Source organism: Barbus barbus (genome assembly GCF_936440315.1).
Source record: "Barbus barbus genome assembly, chromosome: 49".
In the NCBI taxonomy this organism is placed as follows: Eukaryota; Metazoa; Chordata; class Actinopteri; order Cypriniformes; family Cyprinidae; genus Barbus; species Barbus barbus.
Genome location: NC_136727.1, coordinates 3,593,036 through 3,615,409, shown reverse-complemented (window position 1 = coordinate 3,615,409; position 22,374 = coordinate 3,593,036). Strand labels below are relative to the sequence as shown.

General features: G+C 39.7%; 1 protein-coding gene and 1 long non-coding RNA gene across 3 annotated transcripts; one reads left to right on the top strand and one right to left on the bottom strand.

Moving 5' to 3' along the window:
* Positions 1-1,956: 1,956 nt before the first annotated feature.
* On the bottom strand, positions 1,957-11,785 carry LOC306867855 (globoside alpha-1,3-N-acetylgalactosaminyltransferase 1-like). Of its 2 annotated transcripts, XM_079413776.1 has the most exons (10): positions 11,614-11,785; positions 8,213-8,337; positions 6,696-6,725; positions 6,546-6,590; positions 4,566-4,601; positions 4,370-4,405; positions 4,244-4,288; positions 3,645-3,677; positions 3,412-3,546; positions 1,957-3,269 (listed from the first exon to the last, which is right to left on the bottom strand). In XM_079413776.1, exons 2-10 carry the CDS (start codon positions 8,266-8,268, stop codon positions 2,579-2,581), a joined length of 1,107 nt encoding a protein of 368 aa, XP_079269902.1. In that variant the 5' UTR covers positions 8,269-8,337; positions 11,614-11,785; the 3' UTR covers positions 1,957-2,578. The 2 variants fall into 2 exon arrangements, with proteins under 2 accessions (XP_079269902.1, XP_079269903.1); XM_079413777.1 differs by lacking the exons at positions 4,244-4,288; positions 11,614-11,785 and having other exon boundaries at positions 1,963-3,269; positions 8,213-8,324.
* LOC306867885 lies at positions 9,757-13,629 on the top strand. Its single transcript, XR_013784072.1, has 4 exons — positions 9,757-11,936; positions 12,090-12,356; positions 12,482-12,655; positions 13,184-13,629. It is a non-coding gene; the product is annotated as an uncharacterized lncRNA (long non-coding RNA).
* The last annotated feature ends 8,745 nt before the right edge of the window (positions 13,630-22,374 follow it).

The window sequence follows — 22,374 nt, the reverse complement described above, 5'->3', positions numbered from 1 at the left end:
AAATCATCAACTGCACCTGTTTTATAAAATCCAAACCCACATGGCCCTGTGTGAAAAAGTGCTTGCCCCTAAACCTAATAACTGGTTGGGCCACCCTTAACAGCAACAACTGCATTTGCGATAACTTGCAATGAGTCTGTTACAGCGCTGTGGAGGAATTATGGCCCACTCATCTTGGCAGAATTGTTGTAATTCAGCCACATTGGAGGGTTTTCGAGCATGAACCGCCTTTTTAAGGTCATGCCACAGCATCTCAATAGGACTCAGGTCAGGACTTCGACTAGGCCACTCCAAAGTCTTCATTTTGTTTTTCTTCAGCCATTCAGAGGTGGATTTGCTGGTGTGTTTTGGATCATTGTCCTGCTGCAGAACCCAAGTTCGCTTCAGCTTGAGGTCCCGAACAGATGGCCAGACATTGTCCTTCAGGATTTTTTGGTAGACAGCTGAATTCATGGTTCCATTTATCACAGCAAGTCTTCCAGGTCCTGAAGCAGCAAAACAGCCCCAGACCATCACACTACCACCACCATATTTTACTGTTGGTATGATGTTCTTTTTCTGAAATGTTGTGTTAATTTTACGCCAGATGTAATGGGGGACACACCTTCCAAAAAGTTCAACTTTTGTCTCGTCAGTCCACAGAGTATTTTCCCAAAAGTTTTGGGGATCATCAAGATGTTTTCTGGCAAAACTGAGACGAGCTTTATGTTCTTTTTGCTCAGCAGCGGTTTTCGTCTTGTAACTCTGCCATGCAGGCCATTTTTGCCCAGTCTCTTTCTTATGGTGGAGTCATGAACACTGACCTTAACTGAGGCAAGTGAGGCCTGCAGTTCTTTAGATGTTGTTGTGGGGTCTTTTGTGACCTCTTGGATGAGTCGTCGCTGCGCTCTTGGGGTAATTTTGGTCGGCCGGCCACTCCTGGGAAGGTTCACCACTGTTCCATGTTTTCGCCATTTGTGGACAATGGCTCGATTATATTAAATAGTTTTTGTTTTCGTTTTTATTTATTTCGTTAAGTAGTAATTTAAAGCTTTCTATGGATATATTTATCATGTCTGTGAGGCATGTATTCGCTGACTTTCGGTTCATTTTTTCCTGTTCAAAATAAAAGCACAACGTTTTGTTGGTATTGTGAGTGCACACAAATAAAAGTAGACCCTTTACAGTTACGAATGATGTATTACTCTTAACTTTATGAGCTTTATGTACCTCTAGTACATTTTGTCATTTTAGAATGTTAAGTTCTACTTCTGTAGATATTTTGGTGAAAGTAACTCAAAAGTAATACAGGAGTCAAGTAACGCATTACAATTCTGAGATAGTAATATTGTAAGGTAAGGAATTACTTTTAAATAACAGTAACAAGTAATATATTATATTACATTATAATTAATATTACATTATATATAATATATTACAGTTTGGAAGTAACTTACACAAAACTGGTTATGAACCATTTGTTTAATTTTTTTATCAATTTGTTGAATACTGTATTCTATAAATAGACTGCAGCAATTTTTTTCTAGAAACTAGTAAATTACATGTTATTTTGTTTAGTTGTCTGTTTTGTTCAGAATCATGGAGGGAGAATAGTGATATCTATTTTTAAATAAAATATTGATACAATATAGTTAACATAAATATGAAAAATAATACTTCTTTCTAAAGTACTTTGTGAACTATATTTGCTCAATTTTTGAGTTTGTTCAATAGTTTGAGTATGAATGCAATTTTTTTGCATCAATATAGCAAAACAAACTTTTAATCAAACTTTGCTCAGTCTTATTTTAAATAGGACAAGGACAAGCAAGACTTAGATAAGTGATAAACTGTAATTCTAAATCAGTAAATTTGCAAATAAAGTCTGATGATGCAAATTGTAATTTGTGGCCTTTCGCATCGTATGCAGTTTAAAAGCGGCCCGCTTGGCCTCTGAATTTGAGTACCCCTGATCTATACAATAGTTTGTGTTTATTTATGTTGAAATGTATATTCAATTATTTATACAAATATAAACAAATACAATTAAAAGCAATCAGTATATAGTATAAAGTATATTTTATGTTCCTAAATGTATGCATACATACATATTTTTTACGGTGTCAAAATGTCACACATTGTTTCAGTGTATAACCAAACATACAAAAAGGCAGGTTAAATTTTTGCAGTAGTACCCAGAATATATCATTTCAAGTTTACAATTGGTTTTAGTTTCAGACCTTGTAGCTCCTTAAACGTGGTAAAACAATTAAATTGGTGAAACAAAGTGCTTACAATACACGCAAACTGTGTTCAGTTACATAAGAGTAGGCCTATTGCAAAAAGTTTGATAACTATTTATAAATATTATAGAAGTTATATAAGATATTGTGTGTTTATTCAAAACGATTTTGGCAGATATTGTTTCTGATGCCACATTGTGCTCATAAACATCTGTACATGTCTGTGATTATCTATTTCTTTGTGGCAGATGTCGTCTTCCCTGTTGCCAGTATTACCTGTTAACAGATTCACAATGTCTTATGGGAGGCCTGTGACAACACATCATGTCAGTGTAGATGAATACTGGCAACAGTTGCTATGGGTTTGGGCGAACTTCAGCATAGTTTTTAGGTACATTAGAGAAGCGAACTATTTTTATTTGGGCTGCTTTTTCATTGACGCCCCGCCACATATATTCAGGAGAGAGCAGTTTACTAGGTTTGTTCAAAAGAAAATACTTGTTCAAGTGAGACTCCTCTTGCCATACCGCCTCAATGGAGTTTGCAGCATCTATGTTCAGCTGCTCCCTGCAGGTTTTGGTGAGATGATGTACATCCTCCAGTGAACCTCCAAATGTAGCACCAGCATAATAATAATCACCTTCCCCAGCTGGAATGTATGCTTTAGATTCTGGTCTACGCTCATATGTTAATCGATCCCTTGGAGCATCAAAGAGCCAAGGATGTATCACGCCTACCAGACGACCCAAAGACTCCGCACCCCACCGGCCATAGAACTTTGTATCTACATCAAGGCAAAAAATATAGTCGGCCTCATTGACTAGTTCATTCTCTATTAGTTTTTCCAGTTTTTCCATCCTGCTCATACTGATGTCCTGCCATCTGTTCAAACTCTGAACCTTTAGAACTGTCAAACTACGGTTTTCACCTATCTTTACTTCAGGAACTGATTCTGGTTGATCTGTAAACAAGTAGTAATGCACTCGAAATCCAACAAAATAATGTTGCTCTGCTGACTCCAGAAAATCTTTGACAAAACGCATGTATCTAACAAAGAGAAAACAAATACAGGGAGATATATTATGGTTAATTTATCATTGAATGATTACTATTTCCCGAAACAAGGAAAAACAGAGGGGAAACAAATGAGAATTATAAATACAAGATGAGAGGTATAATTTAGACTTACTTCCCCAAAGCGAAGACAGTGGTTGCTATAGTGAGATTTTGTTGTTTGTAGAAAGAGTCGATGAGTGTGGACTCAAAGGTTCCCTCCCAAATGATTGGAGCTGACCATGGTGTCACAGAAGAAACATCTGTCCGACTTCATAAAAAAACAAAAATAAAAAACACAATAAGCACTGTAATCATTCCATCCATTCCATTTAGTACAAGAAGTTGATATAAAAACATAATACTCACCCTACCAACGCACTCGGCTGGTTGTACAACAACCTGTAATGAAAGTAAGCAGAAAGAACAACAGACATTTTATTGGTTCATGAAGTTGATACACATTAAAAAACATGGGTTTCCAAGTTTTTTTTTTTTTCATCTATGATGTTTTATTAACAAAGTTCGGGAGGAGCACGTCAGATACTTAGCCTAATTAAACACAAGTGGTACGCAATCAAGTCAATCAACTCACGGACATAAATACAGCTGACATACCTCCACTCATTTGACGGTCTATCAGCATCCCTCCACCACCCCTTCTCCACCAATATCACTAAGTTCTCACCATACCACGGGGGGATACTCTGGGTTCGGGCCATTCCCGAGCTCAGAGCCCTTCCCCAGGACAGCACGCCAACTACGTATTACCATACTCGCCAAATACGCATTACGTAACTCGTGCTAAATATATGTAAGTGTGAACTTGTGAACTATCTCTGGTCATCTGACCAGAACCACAAAAACAACAATGAACCAAAAATGTTTTTGTCTCGAGCAGTAGACCACATTAACTACAGATCAGCCTAAAAATAAAGTCACTTTTAAGAAGATGAAGTTTTACACACCCTGGCGATGAGCGCAATCCAAAGCTCGTTTGCTTCCATTTTGGCCTGATTAAAACAGAGTCAAACTCTTACTCATTTGAATCAGATTATGTTGTGTGTTTGATTGTAATGCACACCATTACTCACTTGATGATGGCTTGTTCTGTTATCTGCTGACTGCAGCTTAAAACGGTAAAAAATAAAAATCAGTATTGCAAACTTCTCAAATCAAGAGAACAACATACACTCAGGGCAGTTGCCTCATAATAACAGAGTCAATCTCTTACTCAGTTGAATCAGATTATGTTGTGTGTGTTTGATTGTAATGCACACCATTACTCACTTGATGATGGCTTGTTCTGTTATCTGCTGACTGCAGCTTAAAACGGTAAAAAATAAAAATCAGTATTGCAAACTTCTCAAATCAAGAGAACAACATACACTCAGGGCTGTATGATAATAACAGAATCAATCTCTTACTCAGGGCCGGCGCTCCGCACATGCACATCACGCACACGCAAGTGCTTGGGGGGGGCACCAAAAAATCTGGGTCGTGAAAATATCATCACAATATAGGCTACTAGTATAAATAACAAATAAAATATTTCTAGCATGTTAATATACAAAAGCAATACAAAAGTAATATAGGCCTAGACCAAATTAGTCGAGAAAAAGGTGAATCTCTGTGCCAGTCTCCCTCTGGTGCCCCCCCTTCCCCACCTCCCAGTGGTCTGTTCAATTATGCTTCAATCAATTTCAAATTTGGCCGACACCGACCTCAGATATGGCCTCGAAAAGGCACCAAGAGTCGGGGGCGGAAAAAAGAAAAAAGAAGAGACAGCGGGATGATGCTCGCGCGTCGCTTGCAGGTAAGACAATGTTTTAAATAAAAATGTTAGTTTTGTGCGTGTAGTATGCATGTCCAGGGGCGTCGGCGCGTCCGCGTCGCTAGTAGTGCAAAAGATCCGGGGCTTTAGCCCTGCATGTTGAGTCTTTTATTTTAACGGGGTCCGGGGGTTTCTCCCCCGGGAAATTTTGAAACTTGGGCTGTTAAAGATGCAGTTTGTTTGAGAAGGAAAGGAAGGCCAATCGTTGGGGTCCTCATCGTCATATTTGAATGACAAATAAAGCTAATTTTCCCCCTAGGTAGGCTATACGTTACAGATGTGTGTGCATATAGCTATTAGTGCAGAACGTTCCCTATTGTAATTTCTTCGCTTCAATATAATGCCTATCTGCCTCTTGGTAAGGTGAACTTTAGAAAAACCCTGCAACTGAACGTGATGTGATTTTGCCAAATTAGACCGCTTAGATAAAGTTTTTTCGTTGTTGTTCTATGCGGTCATTTTCAAGAGGTTCGGCCAAGGGCGACATCTGTTGGTGAAACTGAAATTAGAAAAAAAAAAAAACACAATCTCAGTGTTTGTATATTTTCATATTCACAGAGTTGTCAAATTATTAGGGCTGGGAAAAGATTAATCTCGATTAATCGCATCCAAAATAAAAGTTTGTGTCTACATGATATATGTGCGTGTACTGTGTATAATTATTTTGTATATAGAAATTATATATACAAAATAATTATACAAAATTATATATACAAAATAATTATACAAATTTTTTTTTTCAAAGCTCAAACTCATCAAAACGTACCTGCGTTCATCAATGGGGCAGGAACGTTTAAGTGGTCTGGCTGTCATCAGCATCAATGGGGACGTGGCTCAGAAACTGACATATGATGACCTGATAGCTGATTTTGCAGCTAGGAAATGTAGGCGTGTGCCTCTGTAGGGCCTCTGACAACTGATGGTAGTGAAAATGTTTAATATAGTTCTATAGAATAGCAGAATGGTCTCTTTATAGAGATGTAGTCCCTCTGTTGAGTAAATTCTACTGTGCAGTTATGTATGGTTATTTGCAGTTTAAAATGTGCACTTTAAAATTCATACTTCATAAAATTCATACACTTATACTGTTATTTGCACTTTAAACTTTTTTTGCACTTTTAACTTTCTGTGTTTACATTGTTCTGTTCCAATTATTTATTTGCAGCAGTTATTTTGGAAGTAAAGAGAACCTAACTAAGAAATTCTGAATGGTAGTTATTTCTTTGGTGGTGGTGGGGGGGGCACCGCCAAGCGTTTGTGCTTAGGGCACCCAAATGGCTAGCGCCGGCCCTGCTCTTACTCAGTTGAATTTGATTATGTTGTGTGTGTGTGTGTGTGTTTAAAAATGAGCATGTACATTAATACTAGCATGTGTCTGCATGTTTGTGTGTGTGTGTGTGTGTGTGTGTGTTGAAGAGTGATGTATGAATACGCACATCATTACTTGCTTGAAGTCTTGTTCTGTTATCTGATGATTGTAGCTTAAAACAGTAAAAAGGAAAAAATTATTCGGTAATGCAAACTTCTCAAATCAAGAGAGCAACACACACTACATCACCATGTTTTTCTAATTGCACTAAACTCACCTGCACTGGATAAGTTTCAAGTAAATGAGCCTGTAAAGAAAGACAAATAACTTAATGAGGAGATATCTCTGTAAACGTGTAACTGTTTAATCCTTTTCTAAGAGTGTAGAGTTTTATATCTTATGCTTGTCATTTACACAGAAAATGCAGAGTAATAATTTGCTTAATATTGTAAGGTTGAAAATCAACCATAACTTTTGTTTTCCTGTTTCCTTTCATAACCAGAACCACCCTTAATATAACACATATTGAGAATAAAATTAAAATGTACACATTTTTAAAGGGGTTATACAATGCAGTTTTAGAAATGTATAATATCTTTCTCAATATTAATTCTAAACTTATTTCTAAAATAATGTGCATAAACAGAATAGAGTAGCAATATTATACTAAATACTTCATGTAGGGGAGCGCGGGGCACAAAGTAACGCGGGGTTAGTAACACGTTTTCTAAATATTTCCACACATGCTAGCATAACCAAATTTACAGTATTTACTAGTTACCATATCAACATTATATAGAGAAAAAAAGTGCGCCAAAATTCAAAAGTCTTTTGAAGATATCGCTGAACATTTATTTTACCATAGTAAAATTATATTTGTGGCTTAAGTAAATTTTTCATCTCAGTTTTTATTACTAATTTAAAAAGAGACAAATATGCTATTATTTTAATCTCCAATCTGTTATTTATCAGTTTACATTTTTTTTTAATGCCCCGATAACTAGCAGAAGACACTAACCGGTTTTAAATTAAAGTTGCACAGATGGGGTAAAGTGTAACACTGCGTTACAATCTGCCCTGTCGTACTGTTCTATGACATTAGCGATGTAATTCACACTATTTACTTTAATACATTTGAATGAGAAACGACGAGAAACAGGTGAATAAAGACTGACAATCCTTGTTTAATGTTCAGAAATTATTATTTCAAGATATGGAAAGCATTTTGGCTCGTTTATATGGGCCGTCCCATGTAGGTTGCAATGTTCATTGTCAAACTCAAAAATCAGATTACTTTTAATTATTAAAAAACGCCATTATTTTATTTTAAAATAAATAATTATTTTATTTTACTGACAAAATATTTTAGTTTATCTTGTATATTTTTTTCATAAGATCAGATAACATTTTAGGGTGTCATATGGTCATGTTACAACGTGCCCCTCAGCTGTTACAATGTACCCCACCTAGGGGCATGTTGTCACATTTCAAATTTTTGAGGGTAAATAAAGAAAAACGTATACACTATGAAACAAAGCGACATATTTGTACTAGACAAGTGTGAAATTACTGTGGATAAAAAAATTATACTCTGAACACCAACTGGATTTACACAATTTGAGAAAGTCAAAAATTGTTACTTTGTGCCCCGCTCTCCCCTACTCCTCCTGGCCACATTTCAAGCAGTGGTAATGCTACCGACTTCTGAGAAATAATAATGCATTATTATCACATCAATTCACAACCCAAACACTAAGACAAACAATGTAATATTGCTAAAAAGTAATTACATACCCACTCAATGCCATCCCAAAGAACACAATGATGAGAACATTCCGACGGCCCAACATTATTCCTGGAATACTTATGTCCACACTGATATGAAGTTAGAGACATAGGCAGAAGTGAGAGGAATAAAGCTGTAGAGAGAGATTTGAGAGATGTAGGACAAGGAAGGAGGAGTCTGTGCATTTTAGAGTCAAATAGACACATTAGGGTGGGGCCCTGCATTAGACTGCAACAAACTGCAGCTTAAAGTATGAGCCGCCACGTAGGATTTAAATCAAACTTCGCTTATCAATACATACATAAAACACCTGCATATACACCTATAAATTACTCACATATTCATGTATACTATTGGATGTTCAATATATGAAATACACGTGCGCACTAATATGAAATCCATACCAATACATATGTTAGTAATGAATGCATATACACTTGTGAATAACTTGCGTATACATATAAACTTGATGCATGAATACACCTATAGACACTCGCTAATACATATAAACACGATCCATGCATATACACCCACAACAACACACGCTCATACATATAAAGTTCAAGTTCAAGTTCAAGTTCAAGTCCATGTTTCAGGAGGCAGGGGTTTGCATGGGGTTTCAGAGGGGGGCGGGGTGATTTGAGTTCAGGGCTCTCACAGCCTGGGGGAAAAGCTGTTGAGCAGTATGGCAGAGCAGGCTCTGATTCTCCGGTACCGTCTTCCTGATGGTAGGAGCTGGAAGAGACTGTGGGAGGGATGGGTGGGGTCCTTCACGATGCTGTTGGTTTTGCTGGAGCATCGTGTAAGGAAAATGTCCAGGATGGAAGGGAGAGGGGCACGATGATCTTTGCAGCTGTGTTTTTCACTGTCCGCTAGAGGATCATGCGGTCAGCAGCACTGCAGTTCCCGTACCAGACAGTGATGCAGCTGGTCAGCACACTCTCAATGGTGCCTCTGTAGAGATGTGGTGAGGATGGGTGGAGGGAGACTTGCTCTTTTCAGCCGGAGGAGAAAGTGTAGGCGCTGTTGTGCCTTTTTGGAGAGTGACATGGTGTTGGTGGTCCAGGTGAGATCCTCTGTGATGTGCACCCCCAGGAATTTAGTGTTGCTGACTCTCTCCACAGTCGAGCTGTCGATGGTCAGTGGGGGGTGGTCAACGGAGTTTCTCCTGAAGTCCATCACAACCTCCTTTGTCTTCTCCAGATTGAGGGACAGATTGTTAGTGCCACACCATTCAGCCAGCTGTGCCACTTCCTCTCTGTAGTGTGTTTCATCGTTGTTGCTGATGAGACCTACCACTGTTGTGTCATCAGCAAACTTGATGATGTGGTTGGTGCTGAACTTGGCAGTGCAGTCGTGGGTCAGCAGTGTGAAGAGCAGCGGGCTGAGCACACAGCCTTGTGGGGCAACTGTACTCAGTGTGGTAGTGCTCGAGGTGTTGTAGCCGACACGGACTGACTGAGGTCTTCCGGTTAGAAAGTCCAGGATCCAATTACACAGGGAATTGTTAAGGCCCAGCAGGTTTAGTTTATTTATGAACTGTTGTGGGGTTATTGTGTTAAATGCCGAGCTGAAGTCAATGAACAGCATTCTAACATAGGAGTCTTTATTTTCTAGGTGGGTAAGAGCCAGGTGGAGGGTGGAGGAAATTGCATCGTCCGTAGACGATATGCAAACTGGAGCACGTCAAGTGTGTTGGGGAGGCTGGTTTTGATGTTGTGCATGACTAGCCTCTCAAAAGCACTTTATCATGATTGGAGTCAGTGCTATGGGACGGTAGTCATTTAGATAGGACACAGGTGATTTCTTTGGTACCGGTATGATTGTTGTGGATTTGAGACATGTGGGGACGACTGCCTGGCTCAGCGAGGTGTTGAAGATATCTGTAAGCACATCTGTCAGCTGTGCAGCTCAGTCTCTCAGAACACGGCCAGGTATGTTGTCAAGACCCGCAGCCTTGCGTAGGTTAATCCTAGATAGGGTCTTCCTTACGTCGGCTGGAGACAGACAGAGCGCCCGGTCGTTGGGAGGTGTGGGCAGCTTTTGTGCAGGTGTGTCATTCAGCATTTCAAACCGTGAATAAAAGTGGTTCAGTGCATCGGGGAGGGATGCGTCCTCGTCACAGGCCTGTGGCGGGGGCTTGTAGTCAGTGATGGTCTGAATGGCTTGCCACAGGCTCCGTGTGTCTCTGCTGTCTGTGAAGTGATTGTTGATTTTTTGAGCATATGACCGTTTTGCATTTTTGATGCCACAGGACAGACTGGCTCTTGCTGTTTTGAGGGCTGCTTTATCTCCTGATCTGAATGCTTCATCTCTGGTCTTTAGCAGCCCACGAACCTGTCATCCATGGCTTCTGGTTGTCACGTGTGGTAATGGTCTTGGTGACGGTCACATCATCAGTGCACTTTTTGATGTAAGCAGTCACAGTTTCAATGTACTCATTCAGGTCTGTGTGGTTGTTGTAGGTGGCTGCCTCTTTAAAAATGTTCCAGTCTGTGTCCTGGAAGAAGTCCTACAGTGCTGAGGTAGCATTGTCTGGCCATATTGTGATCTGCTTTTGAACCGGTTTGGCGAGTTTGAGAAGTGGTCTATATGCTGGGATTAGCATAACAGTGATGTGGTCTGAGTACCCGAGTAGGGGGCGGGGTACAGCCTTGTAAGAGTTCTTTACTGTTGTGTAAACAAAGTCCAGTGTGTTGTTTACCCTTGTTGAAAAGTTACATTTACATTTATTCATTTAGCTGACGCTTTTATCCAAAGCGACTTACAATTGCTATATATGTCCGAGGTCGCACGCCTCTGGAGCAACTAGGGGTTAAGTGTCTTGCTCAGGGACACATTGGTGTCTCTCAGTGGATTCGAACCCGGGTCTCTCACACCAACGGCATGCGTCTTATCCACTGCGCCATCACCACCCCCAAAAGTTCACATTGGTAGAACTTTGGTAAAACTGTCTTTAGGTTTGCATGGTTGAAGTCACCGGCTATGATGAAAAAGCCATCGGGGTTATTTGTTTGTTGTTCACTGATGGCGCTGTACAGTTCACAAAGCGCGTTCTTAGCGTTTGCACACGGGGGTATGTGAACCGCGACGTTAACAATGACCGTGAACTCCCGCGGCAGACAGAACGGTCGACACTTCACAAACATAAACTCCACAAGCGAAGAACAGTGTTTTGATATTACCGCAGCATTGTTACACCAGTTTTTGTTGATATACGCACACAAGCCACCTCCGCGGGTCTTTTACACAGTGCAAATAGGCCGCCTTGTTGGCGTGGGTTATTTACCTCTGCTCATTAATGTCAAAACATTACAAAAGATGGCTATATCTATGCATTTCCAGTGGTGTAAGATATAAAGCATGTATCACAGTGTTTTTGACGCAAGAAAAACGAGTTCGCACCCACCTTTGGCTGAAATCGTTCTTCTCCCTTTTCACATCTCTTATTACATCGGAAAGGCATTTGTTTAAAATAAAAATAAAAATTAAGGAAATAATCGAAAAGTTTATATAAAGTATCGGGTAGGATTAGGACCACAAAACACATGTCCAAAGCAGGTAAAATGACCACACACTGCACTAGTTATATTATTACATACATAATAAGTAGGAGGAATATGGTAACATGATATTCTCTGTGTTTGCAGGACACACAGACATGCTGACTCTCATGGCCATGTGCTGGAATCAGCAAAAGTTGGCTCAATGATGTAAAGGAGTGGGCAGACGGTGAGGAAATGACTAATGTGTGTGTGTGTGTATATATATATATATATATATATATATATATATATATATATATATATATATATTAGTAATGCATTTAGTCATGAATAATTGTAATTGTTACTGTTGTAATTTTTCCCACACATTTCTTCTCAGCAACAACAACCACAAATGATGTTGATGCCTTGGCCAGCAGAATTGAGGTGCTGGCGGCGAGTATCAAGAGACGTTCCCAGCGTCTCTATAAAGATACAGATGGCAACAAAGGTTGTGCCAGGATCCGCCGCAAGATCAGGGAGGAGAAGGGGATCCTGACATCAGTTGTAGAGAGATACAACAGAATGGTTCCAAACACTGAAACTCTGTGCTTGGAAACCATTTTGTCTGGTGAGACAGCTTGGCCATGGCAGATACCACACAGTGGTATGTACACTAGTCTTCTGACAATTCTTATACATACTTATACTTATACAAGTCTTCAACCCCATATGATTTTAAAGATTCTTTGAAGGTTGATGTATGACATAAGTTTTTCTCATGCGTTCCAGACTCTGTCGATCTAAGGACAAAGAGAAAGGCATTCGACATCATGTCATTAAGAAGACTTCAGGAGGAGCAGAAGATTCTTGTTGCAGAGATTGACAACCACTGGAAATATCTTTCAACTCGTGCTGATACCCTCAGAGAACTGTCCTGCTTGTTTGCCAGTGGGACACTGAAAAGTACGTATTTGTAATATATGGCACAAACTTAAGCATAGGGTTGCCTGGAAAATGGACTCACAAAATACTCAGATCCAGTTCCAGGGCTGAGAAAGAATGTTATAAGTTCTTTGAGCCATCATAACTGTTAGACTATTTGGATTTAACTGTTAGTAAGAGTCTGATTTTTACTAAATGCCATATTCCTATAACTACATAGAGGACGTGTCCTGTCTAATCATTAAAGTAAAAAGTAGCCTAGTAATGAAAACATATTTCATTGTATCATCATATGTAGCTATATGAGCCATCATTACACTTTGCCCAAATCTCTATCCACAGTGTAACACAAAAAAGTTGAGCCAACTTAAAATTTTAAGGCAACCAGCTTCAGCAGATTTTTGAGTTCTCAACTTGTTGTTTTAAGTTTATACAACAAAAAGTTGAGAATATCCTACAAATATAAATTGAGAGAACTCAAAAATCTGCAAAAAGCTGGTTGCCTTAAAATTTAAAGTTGGCTCAACCTTTTTCTTTTTTTTTTTACAGAGCAATTGGTAGCTGAAAGTTGGGAATCTTGCTTGGAGTTGTCCTTAAAACTCTTTCAATGTTCAAAATTTGAATTTCCTGCCCCACATATGTAATTACAGGGACATATTAAATACAAATTAATCCAACTATGACTTTTCTGAAAGACTAACATTTTTGTGTTAGTATTAGAGGGCAGCCCTATTAAACATACACAACAACGATGACCAGAGAAATGAGGGTGCAAGCAAGAGACTGTTACCTGCAAGTTTTGTCTGGAGCAGAGAACGTCAACTTCTTAAACAAACTGTCAGCTGATGACTATGACAGTGACTTCGAAATTTCTGATGACGAACTAAAATCCACAAGACTGTGACACCTTTTTCTTCTTGACAGTGCCCTTGACCTTAACCCTGAATCTAAAGCATGTAATAAAATCTGCTGTTGATCACCTTATAAATATAACCAAAATGTAGTGTCTGTCTTTTTTCACTTACATAAAAATGAATGCCTGCATGCCTTTACAACCAGTCAGTGGTGGACATGCAGTGCATTATTGTAAGGCTAAGCACTGTACTGTATTAAGGTATAGATTTGAGGTTATTGTCCTCTATATGACTTGTTTCCTCTCATGCCACTATGTAGTTGTGCTAGGCTACAGTTCAAAGAAGATTTTTTTTTTTTTTACTGATCTTGCAGCTCATGAAGAGATTGTAAAATATGACATTTTGGTAGTACAGCCAAAATAATTAGTAAATTTGTTGATCATAAGTTGATCATTTTAAAGCAAAGAAATTTCATGGTTCCAGCTTAGAAAATTGTAAGATTTGCATTTTTTTAGTTGCTTAATTATGTTTTTGTTTTTTTTCAACTGCTCACAGTATTTGTGATGATATCGTTTTGGGTAATGTGAAATTTCTCACTATTTTCATAATTTTTACAAACCAAACAATCGGTTGAGTGATGGAGAAAATAACTAGCAGATTAACTCATATGGACAATGATCATTAGAACAGTTGTCTACAAAATAGTTCAAAATGAGCTCCACCTCAACCAACTACAAGACTAAATAATCATGAGTAATAATAATCAAACGAAATATGATTCACAGGGTTAAAAGGAATTTTAGGTCTTCAGCCCTGGGCTGAGGAAAAACAACTGTGGCCACATGCCTGTGTCCTAGTTTAGGATGCTGTATAACAACTGAAACCTGTTTGGAGACATGGAATAAGCAGATTATAATAGGGACATAGACAAGCATGACAAACAAAAAAAAAATCATGATGAAGAATCATTATTTCCCAACACTAAATGCACGTTCACCCATTGCCATTTTGCTAATGGAAAATTAATGATATATAAAGAAATAATATATTGCCTAGACATGTTACTTTTACCTTTTTTGTGTACATTTTTACTGTATTTCTGTTTTCAGAGTCTCACAGCACCATCAAAACCTAACATAAGCATGTTGTAAATACAGAAAGGGGCAGAAATAAAAATGTTCAGGCATAAATGTGACAACAGTTTGTTGTCCATGACAAAGATAGTACATCTGAATAGGTTTTATTGCCCTTCCACCCCCAGGGGACCAGAAGTGCCCCCTGGAAGAGGAAAAAAACAGCACATTTCAAATGGCTGTAACTCAAAGTCCAATGAGCATATCAAAGGGAAAAACAGCAGGACAACTACTTATCCTATGTTTAATAAATAATGTTGGACACAGTTTTGTCATATTTACAGAAAGTTTGTAAAAAAGTGTTCTTATTAAAATACCAAATTTCGACCTGGCTCTCAAATATATCGTAAAGATTTGCACAATTAACATATTTAGATATCCCTTTGTTCATTAAATATAGTATTTACTTTATTTAATTACTAAAAGGTTTTTAAACTGCATTACCCATAAGCCTTTGTCACTCTATTGATGGGACATGGCACTGTAAATTGTAGTTCCCTATATGGAGGTGTACATGGTGCATTGATAATACTGTGGTGTGTGGATGTCCGGCGTTTGTACAGTTTTGCTGCTTTGGGCGCGTCACCATTTTAGAGTGACGTGAAAGTAGTGACCCGTGTATTTACTGACCATGTAGGGAAATTAACTCTGCATTTAACCTACACTAATCTAGCCTACTGTTGAAATTGTTGGTCAGCCATCATTGTTGTTGAGTGCCTGTGTGCGGCATAATATGTGCATTATGCATATAACTTCGTTAGCTGTAACAGAGATGTGTAAGATGTGTGCATGTAGTCTACAGTTGCTTACTGAAGGCCCTGACTGAACCCCTACGGTACGCCACTGTGTTTTGGTTACAAATAGCAGCCGAGGGCGTCTTTTGTTGCTAAAACAACAGCTGCAACGGTAGCCTAGCGCTGTGTGCTGCAGAAATGTTGGCTTCTGAAGTTAACAGGGAGGGTATGCCGGTTCACAACAACGTTTGTGGGAGCGTGACATTATACGGGGGAAGGAAACTGTATGGTGCTTCCAATAATTTAGTCCAGGAGCTCCGGTTGGATGATGCACGGTTTCATACTCAACTGCTTGCGCTCTGAAACTAGTGCAATCTGTCTACTGGCTATCTTTTCCATTTTTCTTGTTGTTTTTGTTGTTATGGAAACGACTCGCCACTCACTTGTCATTGGTCAGCTGTCAAAAATGCGCTTGACGTAGGGCATAGGTTTTTTTTCAGAAAAGTTTAACTTTTTTCAACTTGAAAAGATGCTCTGAGCTGCAGAAAAAAAGCGCACAGGACTTTTTTGAAAACACAGTTTACTCCATAGGATTCTAATGTAAAACAGACACTGGCAGGTTCCAAAAAGACGCCAAGTGTGAACATAGCCTTATAGTGTTTTTTTTTTTTCAAACTCTTTTACACTTTTTTTTTTACTTTCTTTTTGACACGGTAATTCCAGTCAAATGCCTGATAATGAGATAGGCCTCTTAAAATTCATGTGACTTTTTCATAGTTTTAATTTTTTATATCATGAAGCTCACTAATGAATATGTCTTGCAAGCACAGTCAGGTGCATATATATGATGAACCATCTCCACATAAGAATTTTTACAAGCATCTCCTCCATTGACTTCTAATGAAACAGAAATGCATTTGGTCACTCTGGAAGCTCACCTGGGGAAGTCTCTGGACTGAATGGATGCTTAAAAATACAAATAAAAATATATATTTTTTTAAGGTTTCGGACATCAAAAATTTATTGAAACCAAGCTGCAAAATAGACTTGTTCTCTATTCATCGACATTATGATATTACACTATGAAACATGTCAATGAAATACTGTCTCCATAAAAACAAATTATTGCCTCCATGTCCACTGATGCCCAGTAGGTGAAGTGATAAGAACCTATATTTGTACACACAAGTAACTATTAGGAGTTGTTCAAGCAAGACATATTTTGCTTTATCTATCAATATAATTGTTGGTCTCCATTAACACACTAGACTGCCATCTTTGAGAGTTGTATTGCCTAATTATTTTATTCTATGTGTTGTGTCGTATACGGCTATATGACAGGTTGCTTGCTATTCACATTTACCAGGGCCAAAACCAAGCATTTCATTCAGATTATCAAGAGACAGGGTGGACATAATGAAATAATTTCTGTATTTATCACAATAAACTCATCCTGAATGACATCGTAATACACATTTAGTTCGGAGGTTTCACAGTGTTTGTTACAGATTTACTATTTACTCCTATTCATTTGCTAACACTAAAATACTGTCTCTCTACCACCAACAACTCATACTTTACATCTTCCTTCACGTCCTACTTCACAGCGTAGTTCAGGTCCTTATTCAGGTTCTCCTGCAGATCCTTTTTCAGGTATCTGAAAAAGTATCTTGTATGATGAAAATAGTGATTTAGTGATTAATTGTTGATTTAAAGCATCTTATATTATTATTATCATCATCATCATCATTATTGAAATAGCTGAGACGCACGAGGACGCGATCACTTACGCTGATCCAACATTCTACAAAAGAAACACGGTAAGAAAAATCGGTAAGATCATGTCATCTGTGTTATTTTCAGCAGAGTCGCATTTAGTGTGTTTAGTGTTTTTCATTTTCAATTGAAAATGGCTATGCTTCCCAATAAAACTATATATTGTATCTCTGTTTTCTTTCAGAGTGCTAAACAGGAGAATGATGTGGTGTACGCTAGTGTTGTCCACAGACGTTAATTAAATTCTCATTAATTGGTTTCCTCAGTTATGTTCTGATCACAGTCAGTACACATGCACACTTGGCGATTATTGCAACAAAGCTGTATAAAATTCAAGAATGGTGTTAAATGCTTATATGCACTGTGTTAGCAGAAGCTTATGTGTTCATGCAAACATGGAAGAAGCTCCTTGTTTTTTTGTTTGTTTGTCTTTTTGAAAAGTGCACATGTGAAAGATAACTAAAGTAACAGGTTAAGAGTGTTAAACAGAGCTTGACTAGATACCGGCTAAGACAGAGAATAAACATGCTTCACACAGAGAATAAACATGCTTCACACAGGTTGCAGTGAGAACACACAGTCAATCGTTTATTGGTCATTGGTACAGGTGCAGCTTAAATAGAACATCACATGGCATGGATACATGACAAACACACCTGAGAGAAATCCATAATAATTGGGAGCATACTCATTAACCAATTAATCAACACCCCCACTTGCACACACATTATCCACAATCATTCATATTCAGTCACAAAGAAAAACAAAAACATCATGGAAACCAACTGAATTACATCTTAGCTTGGCTATATAAGGGTGGTGATGGCGCAGTGGATAAGACACATGCCTTTGGTGTGACAGACCCGGGTTTGAATCTACTGTGAGACACCAATGTGTCCCTGAGCAAGACACTTAACCCCTAGTTGCTCCAGAGGCGTGCGACCTCTGACATATATAGCAATTGTAAGTCGCTTTGGATAAAAGCGTCAGCTAAATGAATAAATGTAAATGTCTATAACCCAAACAAGAACGTGGAAAAGGTAAGTAGCTTCACTTTTGTAGCTGGTTTAGTCATTAGGTCAGCAACCATCTGATCTGTTGGGCAATACTCCAACAACACTTCACCATTGTTTACAGTTGATCTCACAAAATGGTATTTAATATCAATATGCTTACATCTCTGTCTGCTAACAGGATTCCACGTACACCATACTGATAATCATCAAGATGTTCAAGCAATTGTGTCAAGTACAAACACTCTTGTATAGTGGCAGCCAATGCCATGTACTCAGCCTCACATGTTGATAATGCTGCAGTTGGCTGCTTTTTGGTCTTCCAAGAAATCAGAGGACCATTCTTACATAGGCTAACACAATAACCAGATGTACTACGTCGGTCATTTGCATCACCTGCTCAATCTGCATCACTGTAAATCACCAACCTTAACCCTTAATCACATTTCCTGTAACAGAGCATCTTGTCATTTGTACCTTTCAGATATTTCAGTACATGCTTTACAGTCATCCACTGCTCTTCTGTTGGCTCACTGAAATACTGGGACAGATTTCTAACAACATAACTCAGATCAGGTCTAGTGCATGAGGTTAGGTAGATTAAGCTACCCACTGCCTCTCTGTATTTCCTGGGGTCACTCAGCTTTTCATCACCATCGATGTAATTCAACTTTGGTTCACAAGGTGTCGACCTGGGTTTACAATCTTGCATGTCAAACCTGTCCAGCAGTTTGCCAACATAACTCTGCTGTGACATAGTCACACCCCCATCATACTGGTCAAAAGTGATACCTAGAAAATTCTTCCGTCTTCCCAAATCTTTCATCTGGAATTTCCCAGTAAGCATCTCTTTGACCGTTTTTAAAGCTCTCATCACTGGCAGCAATAACCAAGTCATCAACCCATATAAATATTATCACTTTCTCATGTTCTGTTTCTCTCTTGTAAACAATGATCAGCTGGGTTTTGTACAGAGATATTTTCACACAGATAGTCATGTAACATTTTGTTCCAGTTTCGACCTGATTGTTTTAGCCCATACAATGAGTTCTCCAGTTTACATACCATTTTCTCATTTGTCTGAGATTTTACATCATACCCCTCTGGCTGTTCCATGTAAATTTCATAATCAATCGGTGCATGTAGGTAGACAGTTATAACATCCATCTGATGGATGATCAGATTCTCCTGAGCAGCTTTCTGCATTAACACTCTCACACTGGTAAAGTCAACAGTAGGAGAAAAAGTTTCTCCATAATCTACACCCATCTCGTGACTATACCCCCTAGCAACATTGCGGGCCTTCAAGATTCAAGAGTTTTTATTTGTCACATACACAATTATACAGGGTATAACCAGCAGTGAAATGTAGGTCAGGTCCGCTCCAAGGACAGTGCAATTATATAGAATACAAATATTAAGAAGGAGAAGTACAAAACATAAAATAAAAGAATGAAATAAAATAAGATAAGATAAAAATATAAATATAAATGTGCAGGTCAGTATGTTGTTGACAAATAGTAATAAGAGGAATGTGCAAAAAGTTGTACAGGGTGTTGAATAGCAGCAATATGAGGTAGAGAAAAATTATGAATAGCTTATTGATATATGATATTTACATGGAGAAAAATTATGAATAGCTTATTGATATGGTGATATTTACATGGAGTTAAGTGATGTTATGACACAGAGTTAGAGTTTAGGAGCCTGATGGCCTGGGGGAAGAAGCTCCTCCAAAGTCTCTCAGTTTTTGCCATCAGGCTACGGAAGCGCTTACCAGATGGAAGCAAAGTGAATAGTCGGTTAGCAGGGTGATTTGGGACCTTGAAGATTTTAACAGCTCTGTTTTTGCAGCGTTTGAGGTAGATGTCCTGCAGAGAGGGGAGAGCAGACCCTGAGATGCGCTCAGCTAAGCGCACAACTCTCTGTAGTGCTTTGCAGTCCTGATTGGAGCTGTTTCCATACCACACTGAGATGCACTGAGTCAATACACTTTCTATGGTCCCTGAGTAGAAAGTTTTCAGGATTGCTGGTGAGACCCTGAATTTCCTCAGCTGACGCAGATGGTACAGTCTTTGCCTGGCTTTCTTAACCTGTGATTGGATGTGTGTAGTCCAAGTCAGGTTCTCGGAGATGTTTACGCCGAGGTACTTGAAGCTACTCACCCTCTCCACAGGGGTCCCACTGATCATAAGAGGAGTGTAGGGCTGCTGCTGTCTCTTCCTAAAGTCCATGATCAGCTCTTTAGTTTTGCTCACATTCAGAGAGAGACAGTTGTCCTGGCACCATGATGTGAGTCTCTCTACCTCATCCAAGTATGCGGTCTCATCGTTGTTGGAGATGAGGCCCAGAACCACAGTATCATCAGCGAATTTGACAATAGATGTGGAGCTGTGAGAGGACACGCAGTCATGCGTGTAGAGAGAGTAGAGCAGGGGACTCAGGACACAGCCCTGTGGGGCTCCTATGTTCAGAGTGATGGAGTTTGAGGTGAACTGGCCAACTTTCACCACTTGAGGTCTGCCGGTGAGGAAGTCTTGAATCCAGTCACAGAGTGAGGAGTTTAGGCCGAGGTCTGTGAGTTTAGATGCCAGCTTGATGGGGACTATAGTGTTGAAAGCTGAGCTATAGTCAATGAATAGCAGCCTTACATAATTCCCATTGTTGCTGTCCAAGTGTGTGAGGGAAGATTGGAGAACGTGAGAAATGGCATCGTCCGTGGATCTATTTGGGCGATAGGCAAACTGAAGAGGGTCCAAAGTATCAGGGATGGAGGAGCAGATGTGGCTCTTTACAAATCTCTCAAAAACCTTCATGACTATAGATGTGAGGGCAACTGGGCGATAGTCATTCAGGCAAGAGGGTTTATTGTTCTTTGGCACAGGGATAATAATGGATTTTTTGAATGAAGTGAGAACCACGGAGGTAGCAAGGGACTCCTTGAAAGTTATCCCATCAGGTCCGGCTGCTTTCCTGACGTTCACTCTCTTTAGCGCCCTCCGAACCTCATCCTCCGACACGGTGATTACAGGATCATCGCTGCTCTGCCTGCTGCTTCCTGACGCGCTGGTCGACAGAAACGCACCACCGCCGTTGCCATCGAAGCGGCCGTAGAAGATGTTTAACTCGTCGGCCAGCAACGGATCTGCTCTCACCTCCGCGGAGGATTTGTTTCCGAAGTCACAGATGGTCCTCAGTCCCTGCCACATCCGTCGAGAGTCGTTGAGCTGGAAATGAGACTCAATTCTCTCTCTGTATCTGTGTTTGGCGGCTCTTACTGCGCGTCGGAGAGCATAGCACGATGCTTTGTACTCGCTCGTATTCCCAGACAGAAGAGCCTCATTGTAAGCGGCAGTGCGTGTGTTAACCGCGGCACGGATTGTTCTGTCCACCCACGGTTTCTGATTGGAGAATGTCCTTTATCGTTATTGTTTCTGTAGCTTGCTCGGTTAGCGTGTTTACAAAACTTAATGCTACATCCGTGAACTCGCTGACGTCAGAAGAACTCGCCCGGAACATGTCCCAGTCGACGTCATCAAGAGCCGCCTGCAGCATAGTCTCTGAGTGGGAGGACCAGCGCGTCACTACTCTCTGCACCGGAGGTTCCTGAACGAGCCTTTGTTTGTATCCCGGTGTTAGAAAAATGGTGGCATGGTCCGATTTGCCAAAAGCCGGTAGTGAGCGGGCTTTGTAGGCATCCTTGAACTGAGTGTAGCAATGATCCAGTGTGTTCGGTCCTCTAGTTGGACAGGATACATGTTGATGGAAGTTCGGCATGACCTGTCTGAGGTTGGCTTTGTTAAAGTCCCCCGCGATGATGAAGGCAGCGTCAGGATGTTTGTTAATGTAGCCTCTGAGCACATCGTGAAGTTTAGACAAAGCCAAGCCGGTGTCCGCCTGTGGTGGAATGTACACAGCAGTAACAATGATCGATGAGAACTCCCGGGGCAGATAAAATGGGCGGCAAATAATGGAAAGATGTTCCAGATGAGGCGAGCAGGAACGCGACAGAATGGAGATATTGCTGGGATCACACCATTTCTTGTTGATCATGAAACACACTCCTCCACCCCTGGATTTACCGGCCTCTGCTGTTCTGTCCGTCCGAAAGACAGAGAAGTTATCACTCGGCATTACAGCAGTGTCCGGGACCGAGGACGAAAGCCACGTTTCTGACAAACAAAGGATGTTACAGTCCCTAATGTCCCGTTGGAAACTAATCCTGGCTCT

What these genes read in the sequence shown, in the direction of transcription:
- LOC306867855 (XM_079413776.1), bottom strand. Translation starts at nt 8,268, where the DNA reads ATGTTGGGCCGTCGGAATGTTCTCATCATTGTGTTCTTTGGGATGGCA. An exon ending in GACTTCAAGCAAGTAATGAT is followed by an intron (nt 4,602 to 6,545) that starts GTGCGTATTCAT and finishes TACCGTTTTAAG; the next exon opens with CTGCAGTCAGCAGATAACAG. An exon ending in ACTGTCTTCGCTTTGGGGAA is followed by an intron (nt 3,270 to 3,411) that starts GTAAGTCTAAAT and finishes TCTCTTTGTTAG; the next exon opens with ATACATGCGTTTTGTCAAAG.